Source organism: Sphaerodactylus townsendi, linkage group LG09 (genome assembly GCF_021028975.2).
Source record: "Sphaerodactylus townsendi isolate TG3544 linkage group LG09, MPM_Stown_v2.3, whole genome shotgun sequence".
NCBI lineage: Eukaryota > Metazoa > Chordata > Lepidosauria > Squamata > Sphaerodactylidae > Sphaerodactylus > Sphaerodactylus townsendi.
Window position 1 is genome coordinate 54609889 of NC_059433.1, and position 21778 is coordinate 54631666.

At 41.8% G+C, this 21778-nt stretch overlaps 1 protein-coding gene across 5 annotated transcripts in view; it reads right to left on the bottom strand.

Moving 5' to 3' along the window:
- The window catches only part of TCEA1 (transcription elongation factor A1), a 28792-nt gene extending 7489 nt beyond the window's left edge, over nt 1–21303 (bottom strand). Inside the window, exons 1-6 of one of the 5 annotated variants that reach the window (XM_048507938.1) lie at nt 20984–21303; nt 13309–13371; nt 6175–6280; nt 4707–4794; nt 2930–3075; nt 1230–1286 (exon numbers count right to left, since the gene is read on the bottom strand). In XM_048507938.1, the coding sequence (XP_048363895.1) occupies nt 1230–1286; nt 2930–3075; nt 4707–4794; nt 6175–6280; nt 13309–13371; nt 20984–21052 (529 nt within the window). In that variant the 5' untranslated portion in view covers nt 21053–21303. The other 4 variants (XM_048507937.1, XM_048507941.1, XM_048507940.1 and 1 more) reach the window with 4 other exon arrangements.
- Nucleotides 21304–21778: the final 475 nt, after the last annotated feature.

Consider the following 21778-nt stretch of genomic DNA (forward strand, 5'->3'; position numbering starts at 1 on the left):
AAAATAGTGAAGTCTTGAAATGACTATTTATGAAAGTTAGAGAAGAAAGTGCCAAAGCAGGATTACAGCTGAACATCAAGAAGACAAAAGTAATGACTATCAGAGAATTATTCAACTCTAGGATGGACAATAAAATTGTTCAAGACTTTCTGTACCTTGGCTCCATCATCAATCAACATGGAGACTGCAACCAAGAAATCAGGAGGAGATTGAGACAAGGAAGGGCAGCCATGAAAGAGCTAGAAAAGATTCTAGAATGTGTCACCGGCAACTAAGATCAAATTAATTCATGCTATAGGATTTTTTATTACTATGATTGGGTATGAAAGCTGATAGGAAAAACCTGGACAATGATGAAAGCTAAAAGAAAAAAAGTTGACTCCTTTGAAATGAGGTGTTGCATTAGAGTGTTATGGTTATTGCAGACCACCAAGAAAACAAATAAGTGGACTATAGATCAAATCAAGTCAGAACTGCCCTTAAAAGCTAAAACATGTAAATTAAGGCTATTATACTCTGGTCACATAATGGCAAGAGTCACTGGAAAAGACAATAAAGCTAGGAAAAGTTGAAGGCAGCAGGAAAAGAAGAAGATTCAAGATGCTATGGATTGACTCTACAAAGGAAGCCAAGGCCCTCAGTTTGCAAGATCAGAGCAGAATTGTTAACAATAGGACATTTTGGAGGACATTGATTCATAGAGTCACCATGAATCAGAAGCCACTTGATGGCACTTAACACATACACAGTATGATTTGTTGTGATCGACAAGGAAGAGTTTTCCTCCTCCAGCTATAGCCAATCACCTTTAAGTGGTGGTGAGAGGAAAAATGGAATGTCAGGGGAAAAAAAAAGTTTAACTATTGACCAGCCGGGAAGTCAGTTGGGAAGTAGGTTTTGAGCTACAGGATGAAACCCTAAGTTCTTTAAGATGAAACATACTAGTTTTGAAATAGTTATACTAATATCCTACTAATATAGTATTACTAATTTAAAACTATATAGTCTTCCAAAGAAATTCAACAAAAAAAATTAAATATTAATTTAGTATGCTGTTAACAATAGTGGCCTATCTACCATAAGTGTTGTGAGGATTGTAAAGTACTCTGCATGCATGATGTGCTAAATATTATTTAGTAACAAATTAAACAGCTTTGGAGTACAAAAGATTACAGAATTTCAAAACAGCTAGAAATTAGAATCAGTCAACTACAGGCACAAAAGGATATCTTCTTCAATCTGAGAACCTAGCTCTTCTTCGTCAGTTCCAATGGCAATATAATCATCTGAAATGGGAAAAGGCAGCTGCATAATTATTAATGCATTAGAAAGCAAAGAAGTTAAGCACAACTTTTAGAATACCACAGCAATTAATTTGACTAAATTAGTATTTATGAAGCAATATAAAAAGTAATGTTTTTAAAAACCTGAAATAATATTCTATACCATTTGACAAACATGACATTACCAACTTATTTAAGTATCAAAACATCACTCTCAATATTCACAGATCATAATCCAATCCAAAAGAAATGTGTGCAGAAGCAAGAACCAAGCATTTTAGCTAGAATATTCTTGAATCATGAGCTCCATTACATTAAAATATTAAAGGAGGTTCATGTATACTTATTTCCTCCTGACTGTAATTACTGTTCAATATTGCAATTAAAGGAGACTACAAAGAAGGAAAGAAAATAAACTTCCCAGAGTTATAAGTCAACAGAGGTTCACTAGATGCCCCCACCCTCAAGCAAGACTATAAATTATTCAAGATCTCAGATTAATAACCACTGAGATGTGAAAGTATTCAATAATACTTTCCCAATTATACTAGCAGAACTATGGTCCCCAGCAATGAATAAATGCTTGAGGCAAAATCAAATGATGGAATCCTGGAGGTATGGAAGTATCAATTTGATTGCTAAAAAAACTCCAGTATTTTCCAGTTCTCTAATCATCACTCAGTATTTCAAAATATAAACTTAAACCCTGGCATAGAGAATTATTTCAGATAACACAAGGTAACTGATAAAGATAAAAATAAAATGGAATACGGGAGAATGTCGTAAGCCACTTTCACCCAACTCAGGAGAAAAGTGGGTACAAATGGACTAAATAAATTTTAGGTTAAGATTTGATCTCATGAAGCATGCATTTATAATTTATATCCTGATTTCTCACCAGTTGGAGAACAATAACATATGAAGAAGTAATCAAATTTTGATCATAAATACAAAACACTACCTTACGAGCACACTACCTTATAAATTTAGTTTGCTGTTTGATAACAAAAAGACTATCTAATAGTGTGGGTGCTTCAGATGTTTTGACAGAGTTCAGCTTCAATAGGAATTAAAATTCATTATTCCAAAATAGTTGTAACTGAGTATTTATCTATTTAAATATTATATTTTCTTCCTGTGAAGTAGGACTCACAGCGGCTTACAAAGGAAGGAAGGAAGGAAGGAAGGAAGGAAGGAAGGAAGGAAGGAAGATCTAAAATCACAACAATATACAAAAACATCAGCCTCAGTCCTTGGTGGAATGTTCTCCCCTGACAGCAGCAGGACAACACCAAATCCAACCTAATAAATATAGTTTGTGGTTTAATTAATATTTTCTTTGAAAGTTAGGAAGAAGTTGGGGTCAGAATTACCGATGTAGAACTGATTAGCACAACCAATAAATCTCTCAAAGCGATACCACAAAATTACATAAAGGCTTATGAAAAAGCTTTATCTACTTTCCAAAGCCAGATGGACGTTCTGGAACGCAAATTAGGTGAACCTGATGACAAAAAGTCCATGTTGCTACTCCCTTGATACGTTTGTATCATGGGGTTAATGCTAATTTATAATACTTTTGTTAAGGAAATCAGAAAGAAAATGTATAATGAATGTATAATAGAATGAATCATAATAGTGCTTACCTCCTGTTCGAAGAGCTGCTGCCAACATTTCTCTGCATTTTATTCGTACAGAATCAGATGTACTTGGAGCCCGAGGAAAAGAAGAGATAAAGGTTTCTGAGGAAGCATTAGCTTCATCTCTCTTGCTGCTTGAATTGCTACTGGAACTGCTAAATAGGCAGAAAGTTGTATGTAATATCTGTTGTCCTGTTAATCTCTGCTCAAGTTAAACATCCTCTTTAGATAGGACATTTCAGCAACAAAACCAAAATACTTGAAGTGCCTTCAACAGTTTCAACTATTCTTATATTCATTGCAAATGGCAGTAATTAGGTGGCATTTCACCTCACTGGGTTGGATCAGTGCTACATTTTCCAGTGACAGAATAAAAATTTCCTACTTCTGGAGGATAGGGTCTCTGAGAAATTTCCTACTTCTGGAGGATAGGGTCTCTGAGAAACAACATTAAGACTGAACCAGTATGAGACATCTATCAAGGAATGTACAGAAATCTGAAATAGCACAGCATATTAGACAAGATGCAAAGAGCATGTACAATACAGAAAACCACTATGACGTAATCAGAAAATAACACAGTGACAAACAGAATATGTGTAGCAAACAGATAATGCACGGTAATATAATCCATAATTCTTATAACTTCTTAAAGAAACTTTCTAAATCATTTGTCAATGGACCTTAAAGCCAAAATCCTTTTGCAGGGGAAAGTCAAACAAGATAGAACCAAATAGGCTGAAGTGTGACTTCACATTCCAAGGTAGCACCACAACCAGCCCCTTTTCTTACTACCCAGCCAGCCACAGACCAAGGGACAAAGTCTCTAGCCATCCTGGATTTAAGATTAAAGAAACTCATCCTTGAAAGATAGAAGGCTTACAAGGCAAGTTTCAGAGAACAATTAAACTGGTAGGAGAAGCCAATGAAGGCTAATGTATTCGATTCAGACTGAAGCCTCCTAAATTTAAGAACACCATAAAATATAAGTAATGTGTTTTACTATAAACTATGCAAGAATATTCAATAAAAGAGCAGTTAACAGTGAAGATAAAAATAATAAAGCTACATCTAAGCTAAGCGTATTTACAAGCATTGGTTCAAGAGTCAGATATTACCTATAAACTGAGTCCAACGGGGTTTCAAAGTCCATGACAACTAGGACCCACACAAACTCAAGAAATGTCCCAAAGTCAAATGTCATCCAGATACACAGCAAAATTAGAATAAAAGATCTTCCCTGTGTGCACAAAGATCCATTTGTCCTGATTCTAGTTAACTAATCAAATGCATAGCAAATGATGTAACTTGACCAATGAGATCTGTTGCTAACTAGGTGATTCAAGCAATCAGATAAGTTTGTCTGTAAGACCAAATCCCCTGCATCTGCGTTGGGTCCAATTAAACAACCTCCTTCTCCCACCCATGCACTCCAGCACTAACAAGATGGAATGTACCTCCTCCTGGATTCTTGTGCCCTTGCAACTCTTAGGCCTAACGGTATGACCTGCTGGGTTACTTCCCATCTCCTTTATCTGAATCTTTGAAACTAGAAGGAGCTTGACTTAAGTTTTCAGAAAAAAAAACACAACTTCCATCTTTTCTAGGCCTCAGCCTGAACCATTATTTGACCTGAAGAAACTATTTAAAGGAACCAGTTTCTTGGCAACATTTTAGCCCAATTAATCTAGCCCAATTGTTTTCCCTTCTTGATTACCCTAATTTTCAAAAACTTGAAGTGATTGATAAGGTCCATATATTATCAGCCTAAAAGATGAAATACCTTTCTTCTCTTGCTTCAGGACTATTTTGCGATGAAGATGCTGTTTCCTTTCTCTTTTCTTCAGAATCTTTATCATTTGATGGTCCATCTGAAACAAACATTTACCAGATTTATACATATATACAATAACAGTAGCACAACTTGGCATTGATGCATACCTGAAACATTTGAAGCACTTATGTATAATTTCTTACAGTATTTCTCATAATATCTCTATAAGGTAGGTTGGTATTATCACCACCACACTGCAAACAGGGATGCTGAGAATAGTAACCTGACAAAGGCTATCTACTGAGTTATAGCTGAGGTGAGATTTGAAAAGCAGACTTTTCAGTTCACTGTCATGGTCCAGCCTGGGCTCAGCAACAGTGAGAACTCCTTGGAGGACAGAGCCCACAAGTGGCCAGTCCACAGCTGACAGAAAATCAGCATAGAATATTAGATCAGGTGCAGGCACTCTCAGAACAGCAGTTGGTAATCGCCTCAGAGGCACATCTATCTTCTGATCAGAGGCAGCCAGGACAGACCAGCCACCCAGACCTACCTCCTCAGGTTCACCAGCCCCTGTGGAATCTCTCAGGAAAAGGGTGAGGTCAGAGTTATAGGTTGGGCAGCACAGTGTGCATCCAGCTGCTCAACGTGAGTAGTGGAGATGAGTCATTGCTGGACAGTTCCTGAATGGCAGGCTGTAGGTGTATCTTCCTGAGGGAGTCACTGGGCATGGACACAACATGCTGACACCCCACTGACTGATTCCTGCAACTCTGACCTCGAACTTGACAACTAAATTTGCAACCACTCTGGCTTTTCCAACGTTGGCTAACTTAGTGCTTGGAACAGAGAGAAATGCTCAACTCTGATACTGTTAACCAGGAGTAATCCAGAACACTCACACACTTTCAGTTACTCCATATTATGCAGAAGCAATGCCATGTTTCCCACTGAGTGTAAACTACTGACAGGAAACTATGGAAAAACCTACAACATACATATCTCTATGCTTCATATTCATTGTATTTTACATACTTTTTATTCTAAATTTCCAACACAGCTCCAATATTTAGCTTGCTAGGTTTTTAAAAAATTAAATAGGTTTTATACTGCTTTTATTCCATCATCCATTCATTATAAATTGCTAAACACAAACTGGTAGAGCTCTGGGAAATATTCTCAAACTCCCAAGCTTGTGCAGGATCTCTCTATCACAAAACATACTCCCTGCTCTTTACAGGCATTTTGTCGCTTAGAATAGTGTTGTATGAACAGGGAAAAACACTTTTGAGAGCTCGCACTGCTTGCCCCACTAATGAAGTATCTCTCATGTAATCAAAAGGCAAACAAAGATTAAAAATGAAGTGTCAAAGGTTAATTGTTTTCTATGACAAAAAGAAATGGATAACAGTCTGAAAAACACTGCTTGAAATTCAACTGGAGAAAGAAAAAAAATTAAAGCTCGGTGCAGATATACCTAATAACTTCTTCCATGATTTAATAAGAGATTTTGCTAAAGATGTAACTTCTTCATCTGTGCTTTGCTTGCGAATTGCATTCACTGACATTCCAATTCTTGTAGACTGCAAAGATAACAAAACTTATGAAACAAGTATTAACAAGTATATAAAAAAGCAGCTCATAATACCAGAGAAATAGTGCAGAGACCACAAAATTATATCTTTATGAAGTCTGCAGTGAGCAGAAAAAATTGCAATTAGGTTTCTAGCATACTTTGTTTAAATCTACAGCTACATGGATCAAAGCATTTCTAGTCTTCTACTTAGACAGGCAGCATGGTATAGCCATTAGAGAGTCAAAGCAGCATGTGAGATTTGAATTCCCACTATGTCATGGGGGATTCAACCAAGCATGAACATAAACTGAGCCTAGCCTAGCCTACCTCACAGGGTTATGGTAAGGATAAAATAGAGAAAGGGAAAATATTAGAAGCCACACTGGGTCCCAATAGAGGAGAAAAGTGGATAAGAACCTCTTCAAAAAACTACCTGGCTAATTAAGAACCATGCCTTTAAGCGTATCAAAATAGTACATTTTGCTCTCCTTTAAGAAAAAAAATGCTCAAGAGATTCAAGGGATGGAGATGCTTGATTCAAGCTGAATCTGATTTGAAGTGGCTTTTCAGTTTGAAGTTATTTTGAGAATGGGTGGAAATACCATTTCCCAATATTAATTTTCTACTTACTATTGTTATAGTCACATTTTAATGAATCTACATTTTCTAAGCAAATATTATCAGCTGCTGGAAGTCAGGTCCAAACTGTCATGTAATTTGACATCATGAGCAAAACAAATCTGCAACATAATACTAACTATTTAAGTTACCATTTGCAATATATTTTGTCTAGCTGACCTTTCAGAAGTTGGGCTGTCTCAGTGGCTGCCAGCCCCCTATTATGGAATTATTTCTGTAAGGCTCTCCTCTACTTTTTTTTACTTCAGAAAGCTCATAAAACTCGAATATTCTGCAGAATTTGTTGCTGATGGATATGATCCTGAGAAATTCTAAACAGTGTTCATTGTTATTATGTGGCTGACTGTAGAAACTGTGCTGTGGTAAACGTGTCTAACTCTTTATTATGGGGTACTTTTTTAGTATACTTATATTTGAATTGCAGATTTTGTTCTATTTTTAATTCTGAGCAATCATTCTTAACCTATCAAAGGGAAGGCTATCAGTGTTACAAGTATACATACATCTGGGCAAATGATGACAAATCATGTTTGACTCAGTGATAGGCAAACTGAAAATAATTTCTATCATTAGTATTATCCAACTTTACATGCTCAGTATTGAATGCTATTTTTAGATATGCTTACCTAATCTTATACCAGATAGCACCTTTGAAAAGCCATGATAGTAGAGGGAAAAATCAACCTAACTAAATAGACTTAAAAAATTGTTTTACCTTTTATTAAGGTATCATTAAATGGGTTTGTTTAAGCTCTAGGAGTACCCTTCAAGTAAAGTATTAGAACACAGAACACTACTGCCATCTACTGTACAAGAAAAACATTTCATAAGGTATTCTTGCAAGTGAGCAAACTGGCCATAATTTGTATTGCCAACAAATCAGCACTAAATAAAAAACAAATTCTAGAACATACACGGAACTTGACTAGTTGTACTGTATAATTCTAATTATACAGGAGGGTTGTAATCAACTGCTTTCCTGGAAACCTTTGTCAAGAATTGTCTCATGAAAATGAAGCCTACTTGCAAATTAAAGTGTGGGGTTTTTTCCCTTACAGTCTATGTTTTACAAATGAATAATGGTGTCTAAAACAGAAGCAGACTAGTAAATCACAAATTCCCAGTCTAACCAGGGATTACCTAGGGAAAAAATAATTTTCCCTAGAAGAAAACCGATTAACTTTTCCCCCCTTGTTTGCCTTGATGAAATCCTTCAAAGAACAGGAAGTACTGTGATAAAATGTATTATTAATCACATATGCTGTGCAGTTCATAAACAGAATTCATAAATCTGTCTGACAAACAGGGTTTTTCCTTTGAACCTGGAATAAATTATTATTATTTATTTGATTTAATACTACACTGTCTCCCACCAATGCTTGATGATTGAATAGTTCCTTAACATAAACCTAAATTTGACCTTAGAGTTTGAGGTCTGTCTGTCTGTCTGTCTGTCTGTCTGTCTGTCTGCCTATCTATCACATTTATAAACCGCCCACCCCCGAAGGGCTCTGGGCGGTGTACACAGGGCCAGACACAACATCATATACGACTGGCCAAACAACAATACACAGAGTAAATAAGTTAAAACAAGTTAAAACAATTTACAAAATTCATAAAATAAGCAGCATCAATACAATATATATACCAGTAAGATTATAAAAATATGAAAGTATGGTGCCCGAACCCAGGCCAGGCGGGGGGTAGCAGTGTAGGTTAGATGTTATATTGGGCGTGCCAATGATGGGATGGCACACAACACAGGGGCATCCCGGAGGGGGAGTCCGCGGCCGGCCTCACCAAAGGCCTGGTGGAACAAAAACGTTTTACAGGCCCTGTGGAATTCTCCAAGGTCCCACAGGGCCCGCACATCTGATGGAAGGGTGTTCCACCAGGTGGGGGCCAGGGCCATAAAAGCCCTGGCCTGGGTAGAGGCCAGTCGCATCATGGACGGGCCAGGGACCACCAGTAGATTGGCTTCTGCCGATCGCAGAGGCCTACTTGGGACATATGGGGTGAGACGGTCACAAAGGTATGAGGGTCCCAAGCCGCGAAGGGCCTTAAAGGTTAATACCAACACCTTGAAAGTGACCCGGAACTCCACTGGGAGCCAGTGTAGGCGGGGCAACACGGGGTGATATGCTCACGAAAAGAACCACCCACCAAGAGTCGCGCCGCCGCATTTTGGATCAGTTTCAGTTTCCGAATAAGTCGCAAGGGGAGGCCCGCGCAGAGCGAGTTACAATAGTCTAGCCTGGAGGTGACTGTTGCATGGATCACAGTGGCTAGGTCGGTCTGAGAGAGATAGGGGGCCAGACGTCGGGCCTGGCGAAGATGAAAAAAGGCAACCTGGGTAACATGGGCCACCTGGCTCTCCATAGAAAGAGAAGAGTCCAGGCGGACCCCCAGGCTGCAAGCCAGGGAGGTAGGGGTTAAAGACACCCCCTCCAGTACCGGCGGCTGAAAATCCCCGTATCCTCCCCCAAGGCCCAGCCAGAGGACCTCCGTCTTCGATGGATTTAGTTTCAACCTGCTCTGCTTCAACCAACCAGCGACCGCCTCCAAACAATGCTGTAGAGCTGCAGGGGCCGAAGCAGCTCCTGCCTCCATCAACAGAATGAGCTGGGTGTCATCTGCATATTGATGGCAAACCAGCCCAAAGCTCCGCACCAACTGAGCAAAGGGTCGCATGTAGATGTTAAATAAGAGTGGGGATAACAAGGCCCCCTGGGGCACACTGCAATCCAGCAGGCACCTTCGGGAAGCCTGGTCCCCATGCCACACCTGCTGACCCCTATCCCGAAGGAACGAGGCAATCCACTGAAGGACAATGCCCCGGACGCCGGAAATAGCCAGGCGGTGGACCAAAAGGTCATGATCGACCACATCAAACGCTGCGGTAAGATCTAACAATACCAACAGCGCTGATCCGCCACGGTCAAGTTGCATGCGGAGCATATCCGTGATGGCGACGAGGACGGTCTCCGTCCCATGCCCAGCACGGAAACCGGACTGGAAGGGATCGAGTGCCGATGTGTCCTCCAGAAAGCCCTGAAGCTGCTCCATCACCACTCTCTCAATTACCTTCCCCAGAAACGAAAGATTCGAGACTGGGCGGTAATTGGCCAGATCACCAGGATCTAAGGATGGTCTTTTCAAGAGTGGGCAGACCACCGCCTCCTTCAACCCACCCGGAAATACTCCTTGCTCAAGGGGGCAGTTGATGATATTCAACAGGTGGGGTCGTAACTCCTCCCGGCATACTTTAATGAGCCAGGAGGGGCACGGATCCAGAGGACAGGTAGTAGGTCTAACAGCAGCCAGGACTCTGTCAACATCAGACTCAGAGAGCAGGGAGAACTGGTCCAGATATGGACCAGAAGATGGCCATGGAGCCTCCAGTTCACTAATTGTATCAACCGTGGATAGGAAGTCGTGGCGGAGTGACGCGATCTTATCCGCAAAAAAGCTCATAAATGCCTCACAGCCAATAGCCAATTGAGAATTTGTAGAACCCTCTGATAAGGAGGTAAGAGACCGAATAATTCGAAACAATTGGGCCGGGCGGGAGCTAGCGGATGCGAGAGAGGATGAGAAAAACTCCCTCTTCACCCTCTTCGTCGCCATCTCATAGGCCTTCATAAATGTCCTATAAGATGTTCGCACAGCCTCGCCACGAAACTTCCTCCACACTCGCTCTAGACGTCTGAGCTCCCGCTTCATCCCCCGCAGCTCCTCAGTATACCATGGAGCCAATCGGGAGCAGGGGCACAGAGATCGCCGGGGAGCAACCACATTGATGGCATCAGCGAGCCTGGAGCGCCAGTCTCCTACCTGCTCATCAAGGGTGCCAGGAGGCTCAGGTTCCCGCAGAGCATTCAGGAATCCAATCGGATCCATAAGTCTCCTTGGGCGGACAAAAATCTGTCCGTTGCCTAGACAGGTTTGGCACGGCTAGTCCATCCGGACCTTCAAGGCATAATGGTCGGACCATGGAACTCTAGTAGTAGAGGACACGACCATATTAACACCCGACCCAAAGACCAGATCCAGAGTGCGACTGGCCTCATGGGTGGGGCCAGTTTATTAAGGAGAGGCCTAGCGCCGCCATGGTTGACACTAGGTTCGCAGCCGCTGAGTAAGAGGCGGCATCGACATGGACGTTGAAATCACCCAAGACAATCAGTGTAGGGAACCGCAACGCCCAGTCAGCCACCGCCTCCAGCAGCTGCGGCAGGCTACCCCCCGGTGCGCTAGGCAACCGGTACACCAGGAAGACAGCCAACCTCTCCAAGGCCAACCACTCTAGGCCAGCACACTCAATACCGGTGAACTTTGGGACAGGGATCGCCCTGAACGGGATAGAATCCCAGATGAACAGCACCCCCCGACCCTGGGTTCGAGATTGGTGGATACACGTGAAACCCGGGGGCGAGACCTCAGCCAAAGCCACTGTCTCGCCATCACGCACCCAGGCCTCGGTGATACAAGCCAGGTCCAATTTGTCAGCCCCGAGAAAATCCCGGAGCGTCATGGTCTTATTATTAATGGACCTGGCATTGATCAACACCAAGGACGAAGCAGGGAATACTTGAGCCCCGCTACCCACATTCCTCGGAATAGGTCGGAGGTCAGAAGGGGGGCGAGCAGAATTATATCTCCCCCTCCTTCTCTCAAAAGGCCCCCGCCTACCGTCATATCGACCCCGTCCCAATATAACTGGGATCCTCTGGCTCCCAAAGCCCTCCTCCGGGCCCTATTCACTGCTCCCCCGCATTATGGCCCAAAAAACAATCCCCACCTAACAGTTAGGCACTAATCCAGCCACTAAACAATCAGTAGCTAAGCAGCCACCCCCCCCCCACCACCAAAACACCTACCATATATATACTAACTGTAGGTCTAATAACCAATACCTGTCACTAAACTCACTACAAAACCTTCAACTCTCCCCCTCAACTAAATAGCCTTATTACACCTAGCCTGGTTATACCTAACTCACTAAGTTCCTATAAGGGTTAGAGATGTAGAAAAAATAGGGGCAACGATGATAAAGTGCAAATGCAAGATGGAAATCACAGGGGTCCAAATCCCCATGGCTTCTTGCAAGGATTTAACACTTTAAGGGAGTATTGAAGCAGTACTGTAATTTAGTGCTTAATGAATTACTTTAATTCAGCTAAAGATTTTAATCTCTGAATGACAGTTTAAAGTAATGCCCCCTTACAGATGGGTCTGAGTGGCCACCAAAATACTACATCAACAACACCATAATCCCTGCCCAAGATCCTTCACTGCTGAAATCATTAGAACAAGAATCAGGGAAAATGCAACATAACCAAGTCCCAAAGAACACATTTCCCATCATAGCAGCTCATTGACTAGAGCTACTCCAAGGTATTTCTCTTGTCCTGTAAACACTTTATTGCCATGTGCCTATTTCCCACTTGTGGAATACTGTGATTTGCATTCTCAGCCTGATTTGTAGGCAGCTAATAGACCAACAGTGCTGCTATGGGCAGCAACTGGATCAGCTTGCCTTTGTGAATTCTTCAACAGTCCACACTATCTGATTTTCTTATAAAATCAAAAGTGTTTCTTGGCCCTCCTTCCTATTATTGCTCCAGATGAATTCTTTCCACACAACTTCATGGAGATGCTTACCAATACATTTTATTGGAAAAACGTTATAGCTTACAGTTTGGAAAGTCTAGATATATTTCAGACCATCACTAGAACTGTTCCCTGATCAATTCCAGGATTTCAAGTGCACAAAGGGAAAATTGGCCACATTTTCCACTTTTATTTTCTATGGCTTGCCTTGTTCTCCACAGGCCACTATTATGAGGTAGACACCATACTCGCCATAATAATATGTAAAAATATCTAATTTCAGACATTTCCAGTCATTAGATTTAGAATGTCTTGACCCACACAATAATGAAGTTATTATATTACTTCCATCATTACCACCACCATAACAAGTATACAAGGCATGTGTGGGTTTTCTGGGCTGTGTGGCTGTGGTCTGGTAGTCTTTGCTCCTAACATTTTACCTGCATCTGTGGCTGGCATGTTTCTTACCATGACATGTCTCTGAAGATGCCAGCCATAGACACAGGTGGAACATCAGGAGCAAAAACTGCCAGACCACAGCCACACAGCCTGGAAAACCCACAACAGCCAGTATATTCTTGCCATGAAAGCCTTTAACAATACATATAAGACTTTGTTTGTCCAGCAACTTTTCTAATGAAGAGGCAAGGCAAATTCTAATGAACCAGACTCTTTCCCTTTTTAAGGAACCCAACTAACTTATCAATGGTTTCAGAATCTTGTTCTCCTAAATACACCAAATATACACAAATAAATATTGCAGCATTGGGGAAAAAATACCTGTAACAACTCCAATGTCATAGGCATATTCTTCAATTCTTTGAGTAAATCAAGAGCCCCAGCCTGTTAAAAAAAAACATTGTAAAGGATTCAGAGTTAAATTGGCACATTTATGGTAGGTTGCAGCTGAGTCAAGTGAACTGAAAGAGAGAATATCACATCCTAATAACTGACTTCAGAAATTCTCAAATGAACTACAGAGGCAGTACAGAGGGAATCCAGCCCAGCCTATTCTTTGGCATCTCTAATCCTGCTGGACAGAATATAATGTTTGAATTAGTCCTATAGGTAGCTAGAAAGATGAAACAGTGAAACTAGATGGAAAGAGGAACAATTCATGGCCTAAAGCCCACCTACTGACTGAACTACATATTTTCCTGATATATTTCCACAAGCATGTTCTTCAGATAGCCTTCTCCTTGTCATGCCTTCTCTTGGGTTGACAGGCTTTCTCTAGCCCAGAACAGACAACAACGCTCTGGCCCTGCCTCTTGCCTGTATGTGATCCCTTGGGCATATGCAGGGGGCAACCACGTAGCAGAGTAACTGACTGCACAAATTCTCCTTTCCTGTTATCAGAAACACTTGGAAAACAACATAGCTGATCATAAGGGAGGGAGCATATGTGTGCCTACTCTCCCTACCTGGGCATTCAGCAACTGTGTGGAATAGTCATCCACACTGGGCTTAGGGTATAGTTCTCTGGAAATGGCCTCCCAGAGTAGCTGGCTACATTCAGGAAGGCATGCAGGACAGTTCTATTTCAGAAAACATTTCAGGGAGAGTAGATTATTTTGGCAGATTTGGCTGCATTTTTAATCTGTATGTTTTTAATTTGTTAGCAGACTCTTATTTTTATGCATTCTTGTGACTGGCTGTTGCATTAACAGCCATCTTGAGTTTACGGAAATAAAGCAGGATACAAATGTTTTAAATAAGTAAGAAGACTTTTTCAGTTACATATAATAGGGTATAGACAGTGACCATCAGCGGAAGATGTGGCTGGCTGCTGATCATTCTCATGTTCTCCTCCTAATAGCAATCCTTTTGGGAAAGTTTTTTTTCTATTTCTGCCTAAATGAAAAGGGGGACTTTGCCCCCTTCTTCCACTTCCTGGAGCCATCCAACCTATGTGCCTATTCATCATGCGTGCCCTGCCACACCACTGATTAACTTTTCAAGGGCCAAAAAGCACAAGTGGGAGGAAAAGAACACAGGAAATAACTCTCATTCTTGCATTCATAGATTATGGGATCCAACCCAATGTTCTTCAGCACTGAAAACTTATTTCAAGCTATGTGCCCTCTTGCTGGATTAATCCAAAGGTTTGGGTCAGTATGAGGATGACACCCAACTGTATTTGTTAATGGATGGACATCCAGACTCCATCCCAGCTACTCTGCCCAGTTGTTCATGGGTGGTGGTGGAATGGCAGGAAGAGAGTCAACTGAAATTGAATCCAACAAAGATGAAGGTCCTGTCGCTGGGTTGACAGGGGAAGGGAGCAGGACTGTTGACTGCCAGTTCTGAGTGGGTGGAACTTAACATTGTGCAAACCATAAAGAGCCTAGGTGTGCATCTGGATGCCTCCCTATCTATGGAAGCCCAGGTAACGCAGTGCATGCACAGCTTTTTATCATCTACGCTGTGTAAAGCAGTTCGCACCCTATCTCTCCCAGGCTAACCTAGCCAGTGCTTCATGCAACTGTTCCCTCTGAGTTAGATTACTGCAACAAGTTCTAAGTAGGGCTACCCTTGAAACTGACTCAGAAGCTCCACCTGGTCCAAAGTAAAGAGGCCTGGGTTCTTATGGGGGCCCCTTGGCACACATATATTCAACCATTGCTGCACCAGCTGCATTGGTTCCAGGTGCAGAACCGGGTCAGGTTCAAGGTTTTAGTGTTAACCTTCAAAGCCCCAAAGGGGCTTGGGCCCACACATCGATGGGACAGCCTCTTCCAATACACTCCCCAGAGGTCGTTGAGATCAGCAAATGAAAATTTGTAACTGATCCTTGGTCCAAGTGAATTCCAGCAGGCCTCAACTAGGGCCAGGGCTGAAAAGGAATGCTCTGCCCATGGAATGTTCTGTCCGGGAAGACCAGAGTCCTGTGGGCTCTAATACAATTCTACAGGGTCTGAAAAACAGAGGTGTTCCATTAGGCATACGGTTGAAGAACCTACAGTGATACAACAATTGCCTCCCTCCCACCTTTTCTTTCCTCCCTTTTTTCCTCCTTTCCCCTTCCCTTTTCCCTCCACTTCCCTTCCCATTCTCCCTCTTCTCTACTCTTTATTTTTCCTGATCCTTCTGTTAGGATCCCACGCCAACTGCATATAAATGAAATTATAAAAATATAAGGGATCCATGTGTAGAATTAAACTGAACTGTGGATCTGGAATTCTCTTGCTGTTTTATTTTAAAACTGAATGATGTGTAACAGCAACTTTAAGTATTTATAATGTTTTACGTATGGTCTTATAGAACGATGGAAACTGCTCTGATCCTTTGGGGAAGGGCAGTGAATAAATCCAATCACCATCACCACCAGCAACAGCAGCAGCCAGCAGAGGTCATCCCAGCACTAACTGGTACCCTGGGCACCATTCTGAAAACACTAAGGCGGCAACTGAAACATCTTCAAATCAACAAAATCAACATCTATCAGATTCAAAAAGCAGCCCTGCTGGGATGCGCACAAATACTATGTTGATACATTAAACAAAATTATATGCGTAAGCAAAATCTGAAAGTGTCATCTCAAAATGCAGTTATGGATTCTTCATAAAACATTTTCTGATTTATTTATTTAATTTATTCATTCAACTTAATAAACTGCTCTCCCCAAAGGGAGAGTTTCAGTTTATATACAATAAACTGAAGCATTAGTTTACTGTTACTTTCCATATGCAATATTTTGCAATACTGTTCAAACAATTAGCATTAACATAATTGTAATGCAAGTCAAAATACTCTTGATCCAACTTCCAAGTCTGCTGAATGCAGTCATATACATACTATGCATGCATACATATATGTCAGCCACTATGCCTTTCATTAAGGTTTAGCAAAATTAAGCACTTCCTACAGGTAATCCTCCAAGGTGTCTTCCTGTAGAATCTGAATTTTAATATTCTGCCTAATCCTCAACAACCAATTTAAAAACTGCCACACAAGTGCCAGTACCATCTTATTTGTCACAAAAAACTGACAGTGCAATCATATACAGAGAAACTCTAATTCAGAGATACTCTCATTTACTTCAATGGCCTTAGAATGGTATAAGTCTATTTAAGACTGCACTGTCAGAAATAATACATCAAACTACTTTGAATGCAAAACTGAAAATACTGATTTGTGCAATGCATAAAAGAAAAAAAAAGACGCATTATACAAAAAAGGCAGCATATTATAAAAGATCTTTCTCTACCAGGGAACAGGAAGAACAGTTGTCAGTCAGAGTAAAAATACTGATGTAGATACATCAATGATCTGACAGCATAAAGTAGTTTCATAGATTCAAACTAGCTGAACAGGTTCATATGAGCTGTAGAAATAAACTATTATAGTTTTAAGCACACTTGAAAAAAATTCTGTGAAACTTACAGATGCTTTAATCCTATGTAAACACCGTTAAAAGTAAAGGAAGTAGGACACCCAAAAAAACCCATAAGTAATCTCTCATTTGAGAAAATGTAAAGAATATGGCTTAAGACAGCACTCTTCGGGAACCACATTCTACCTGATTCAGTAGGTCTAACTTCTATATAAGCAGGATGAAGACTACTACTTTTTTTAATAAAGGATAAATATTTTACAGAAGTAGCATCCCATTCTGGCCCAGATGAATTATGAAAAACAATCAATGTAATGAATTAGGCAGTATTAAACTTCAATATGCTGGCTGTACCTAAGGAATGTCAGTCTACATTTTGTAAGGATTTAGAAATTATTTTAATATAAAAGAATTGGGGGCACTGTGGTCCAGAATGGTAAACTGCAGTACTGAAGTCAAAGCTCTGCTCACAATCTGAGTTCAATCCCAGCAGAAGTCAGTTTCAGGTAGCTGGCTCAAGGCTGATTCAATCTTTCATCCTTCAGAGGTTGGTGAAGTGAGTACCCAGATTGTTGGGGTTAAAGTGGGGAAGGCAATGACAAGTCATCCCATATACATGGTTTGCCTAGTAAATGTTGTGATGTGATGTCATCCCATGGATCAGTACTGATCTGATGCTTGCTTAGGGGTCTACCTTCACCCATATAAGAATGGACCCTTAAAACTAATAAGAGGTAACTAGCTTAGAATTCTCACTTTGGGAATGCGCCATGCTAAAAGATTGGAGGTCTGATAGCGATGCTTGCAATACTTATTAATGCAGAAAGAATTATGCTGGCCAATACTCTTCCATTTACTAAAACTGATATTTCTATCTGGTAAAAGGAAAAACTATTGCTGACCTTTTCTTCTCTAATCTTACTCAACTGCTCTTGATTAATTTGTTACACTAGTTATACAATAGACCAAACATTTCATAGGTACTTGTAACTGAAGTACTTACAGGCTCGGCTCAACACAACTACATAGTTCACTTTAATGTAGGTTTTGTAGAGCAATAACTGTTTGAGTATACAGTGGGAATCAGCCAGCAGAAAAGTCCCAGGTGCAGAACAGCAACAGGACCAGGACAAAATGCAAATATTTGTGGTCTAAAATGTTTAGTTGGTCATGTTAGTCAAAAAAACTTCTGTTGCTATTATATCTGTATATTGTGTAATTAAAAGTACTTACTTTCAGTTAAGTTACTTCACAAAATCAACAGTAGCAATTCAAAACTTAACCAAGCAGCAACGGCGTATAGCGAGTGAGTTCCAGAAGATGTGTTTGTTTTCATATGGTTAAATACACAAATATTTAAATTATAGGGATACTTTATGAACTAGAAATATATGAACTAAAAGTACTGTATAAATAATAAGATAAAACAAAGCTACCATTCCTAGCTGTTCAATATTGAATCCATATTTAGAAAAAGTGTCTGAAAGAAAGTTTCTGCAGGGGTCTTAGTTATCAACTTATCAAGAAGCTTACTGACATATTTAGATGCAAGAACACTTTTCCAGTGTTATCATTATAAAGGAATATCCTCCTGTGGGTCAGGAAACACTCATCAAGCATATCTTGGTACTACTTGAACTAGCATTATACAAATGTAAGTGCCATTATGCTAGAAGAACAGCAGTTTTGGATTCAATTTATAACATTTGAATACAACACTACTTGAGCATGAAACTGGTCAGATGTTAGTCATCATTTTAAGATAAATCAGAGAATCTCTGAAACATTCCTTCTATTAATCTAGTAAGTCATACACACCTATAATTCTGAAAAATACATAGGCTTAGATCCCACTGAACATTTCCACTAATGGAAGGATTTTCGCCAGCAAAGCACAACTTTATCACCTCCTGCTATGGCTCCCTTGCCTTCTGAAATGCTTCTCATGGGGGACAAAGGACCCCTAGGGCCAGCATGACAAAAATCACACCTGAAGGGTACAGCCCAACAGCTGAACATGCCAGTCACCAATATAATTTTTTCTGACATGGAACATCACAAATGATGTGATCTACCAGGAAGGCAATGTTTTATAAGATGTCATTTTGATTAAGCATACTTAATGAGAGTGCAGGCTACTTGTCAAGAAACTGGTTTTTCTCTAGCTGTTCCTTGGCATTTCAAAACTTTGGTTTAGGCTTTTGGGCCTAGGAAGATTACAGAAAGCTTTCCTCTGGAAACTTAACAAAATGCAGTTTCAAGAAAGAGAAGGAATGGGACAGAGTCAGACACATGCGTAAGTGAGATTACAGTGCCTAGGAGCTTCAAGGCTAGGGAGATTTCCTCTTGCATTCTATCTCATTAGCAAAAAGAACCCTGTGGGGGAGGTTAGTTGCTTGACTTTGGGCACGTGCTAGCTGCAGAAGTATGGGTCTTGGAACACACCTGAAGCATGTATTGGGAACACACCTGACTGGCCAACCAGAATCAGTCCAGCTGCTGGCAGCCTAGGATAAAGCAAGATGAATCATTCCACTTTGTACCTGTTGGCCAACTCCTTCTGGACACATATCCTTCGGATCATCTTTTGCTTGGTTTGTGCCATGTGTGGCTGGAATACCTGCTCTTAGCGTTTGAAACTCTGCTTCGACTCTGTGTTTCAATCTGGTCAAGTAACATCTGGATCGGAGTATCAAAGAGCTTTTCTAAGTATTTTAGATTACTTACTTAGGTTTTATTAGTTTCTTCCTTGCTTTGCACTGATCTTATATTTACACACTTTTAACACATTTTTCAATAAACTTTACATTTGGCATTTAGGACTTCAACCTAAACCCAGTACCTTGGCCAACATTGGCTACAGCTACCAAAGTAATCAATTCTGGAACTCAACTTGCAAGTTTTTGATTAATACCAGATAGGGCTGGAGACTTGGTACCTCATTCCCTCAGCTGAGAGTGGTTTGTTAGCCTGGGTCATGTGGATTTACTTCCTAGTTTTGCCTGACCTGTCAGTAAGCCTTGACACTATTGCCTCAGCAGAACTGCACATTTGGGAACACCCTTTCCCTATAGCAGCATGCCATGTAATATCTCACATTCACTGGCAATACAATATAATCTTGTTAAACTAGGAAGTATGCTCTGTTATGACATCCAGCATGTATTCCCAAAAAAGATGTCCAAATGTTTAAAAAAACGCTTAAGCTTCCTTAAGCGACTTGAGCTAAAATACGTGATCCAGTGACTATTCCCCAAGTTGCAAAATAAATATATTAATTTATAATAGAAATGCAGGTGATGCAGCGCTATTCTACTCACAAAGGCTTTTAACGGGGTCTAAGACGCTGAAGGTTTTATCGCATTTGTCGTTTTTGAATTGTAAAACACCAGGGGAGAGCAGGTACAAACACACTCCCACACTTATGAAACTGATAAGAACAATATTTTCCTCCATCCCCGCACTCAGTAAAGCACAATTTTTTTTCCTAAAACCCATTAACGTTGCGAGTAGAGAACGTACAGGACGAATGCAAAAGGAGACAGGCGGAGGGAGACAGTAATATTTGAGGGGGAGATTTTGCTACACTCGCTGGGCCGGTTCGCTTAAAAAGGTAAACAACGAGGGATGCTTCCCAGAAAAGCTCTGCACGTGATTACACGCGGCCGAGTGTCCCGCTCAACTCCTGAAATCCTGATTTGTACGTACAGAAACTGGGCTATTCACCGGCCAAATGCCTCTGGAAAGGGAATGAGAGCCGGCCTATGGAGGAAGGCAAAGTCCTCGGGTCATTCATTGCAAACGACCTGAGAGTTGGGGCCCACAGCTTCGCCGGACGCCCCTCCTTTCCCCGGCACAGTCTCGCGCTTGACAGGTCGGCTTCCCAAAAGAACCGTCGCGCGCGAAGCAGATTTCCCCCCCCCCCCCCGCCCTCGCCCTCGCCCTCGCCCTCCAGCATCTCCTCTCCGCCAACGGCTCCCCGTCCAGAAAAAGGCGGGCGCCCGGCTGAGCTCGCCGCTTCTCTCATTGGCCGCCCGGTCGTTCAAGTCGGCCAAACGAGAGGCCGTTGCCTCTTCTGCCCCCCCCCCTCCTCCTCCTCCTCCTCCAAGCGCCTCTCACCGCGTTCTTCTTTTGCACCATCTTGTCCATTTTCTTAGCGATGCGAATGATCTCTTCTTCGGTGCTCATGGCGACCGAGGCGCCGACCTCAGCGCCGGGCCTCTTGCCGGGATCAGTCGATCAGAAACCGCCGAAGCGTTGGGAGTTCTAGAGAGGATGGAGGATGTCAACACAAGGCCGCTGAACCACCCGCCCGCAGCCACCGACCTGGCCCCAGAGCGACAGCGCGGCAACGGCGGCGCCAGGCTACGCTTATCGAGCCTCGGCGAAAAGGGGCCAGGCTCTGCTTCGGCCCGCCGAGAATATCGATTCGTGAGTCGGGAAGGAGAAAGAGTCGGGAGAAGGTGGAGCTTCGAAAGGACCAATGGAGGGTTGCGGGCGGTGCTTGGGACAAAGGGAGCGTCGCCTCATCGGTTCGCGCCTAGGTGGGACGTCGCCAGTCCTGTAAATATGGAGTTGTTGTAGTTGATTGCGCTTGAGTTGCAGGTCGAGAAAAGACCCCGAGTCCTTCTGAGCGAATCGGAGTCAAAGGGGGAGTTAAAGGGCCCGCGTGTCGGCGCCCCTGGAGAGCTGAGAGCCTCGCGCCCGCTCAAGGTTTTATGCTTCAGCTTCACCAAAATTGAAATAAGGCCTAGGCGCACTAGGGCTGTACATGGAGCGGATTGCAGCTGAATGAAACGGCGCACTCAATCCTGTTTTCATCTGTGCTTTGTCCCGCCCACATGCGATAGTGGAAAGTAGTCAAGTTGCATTATACTGATGGTGACCCCATAGGGTTTTCAAAGCAAGAGACAG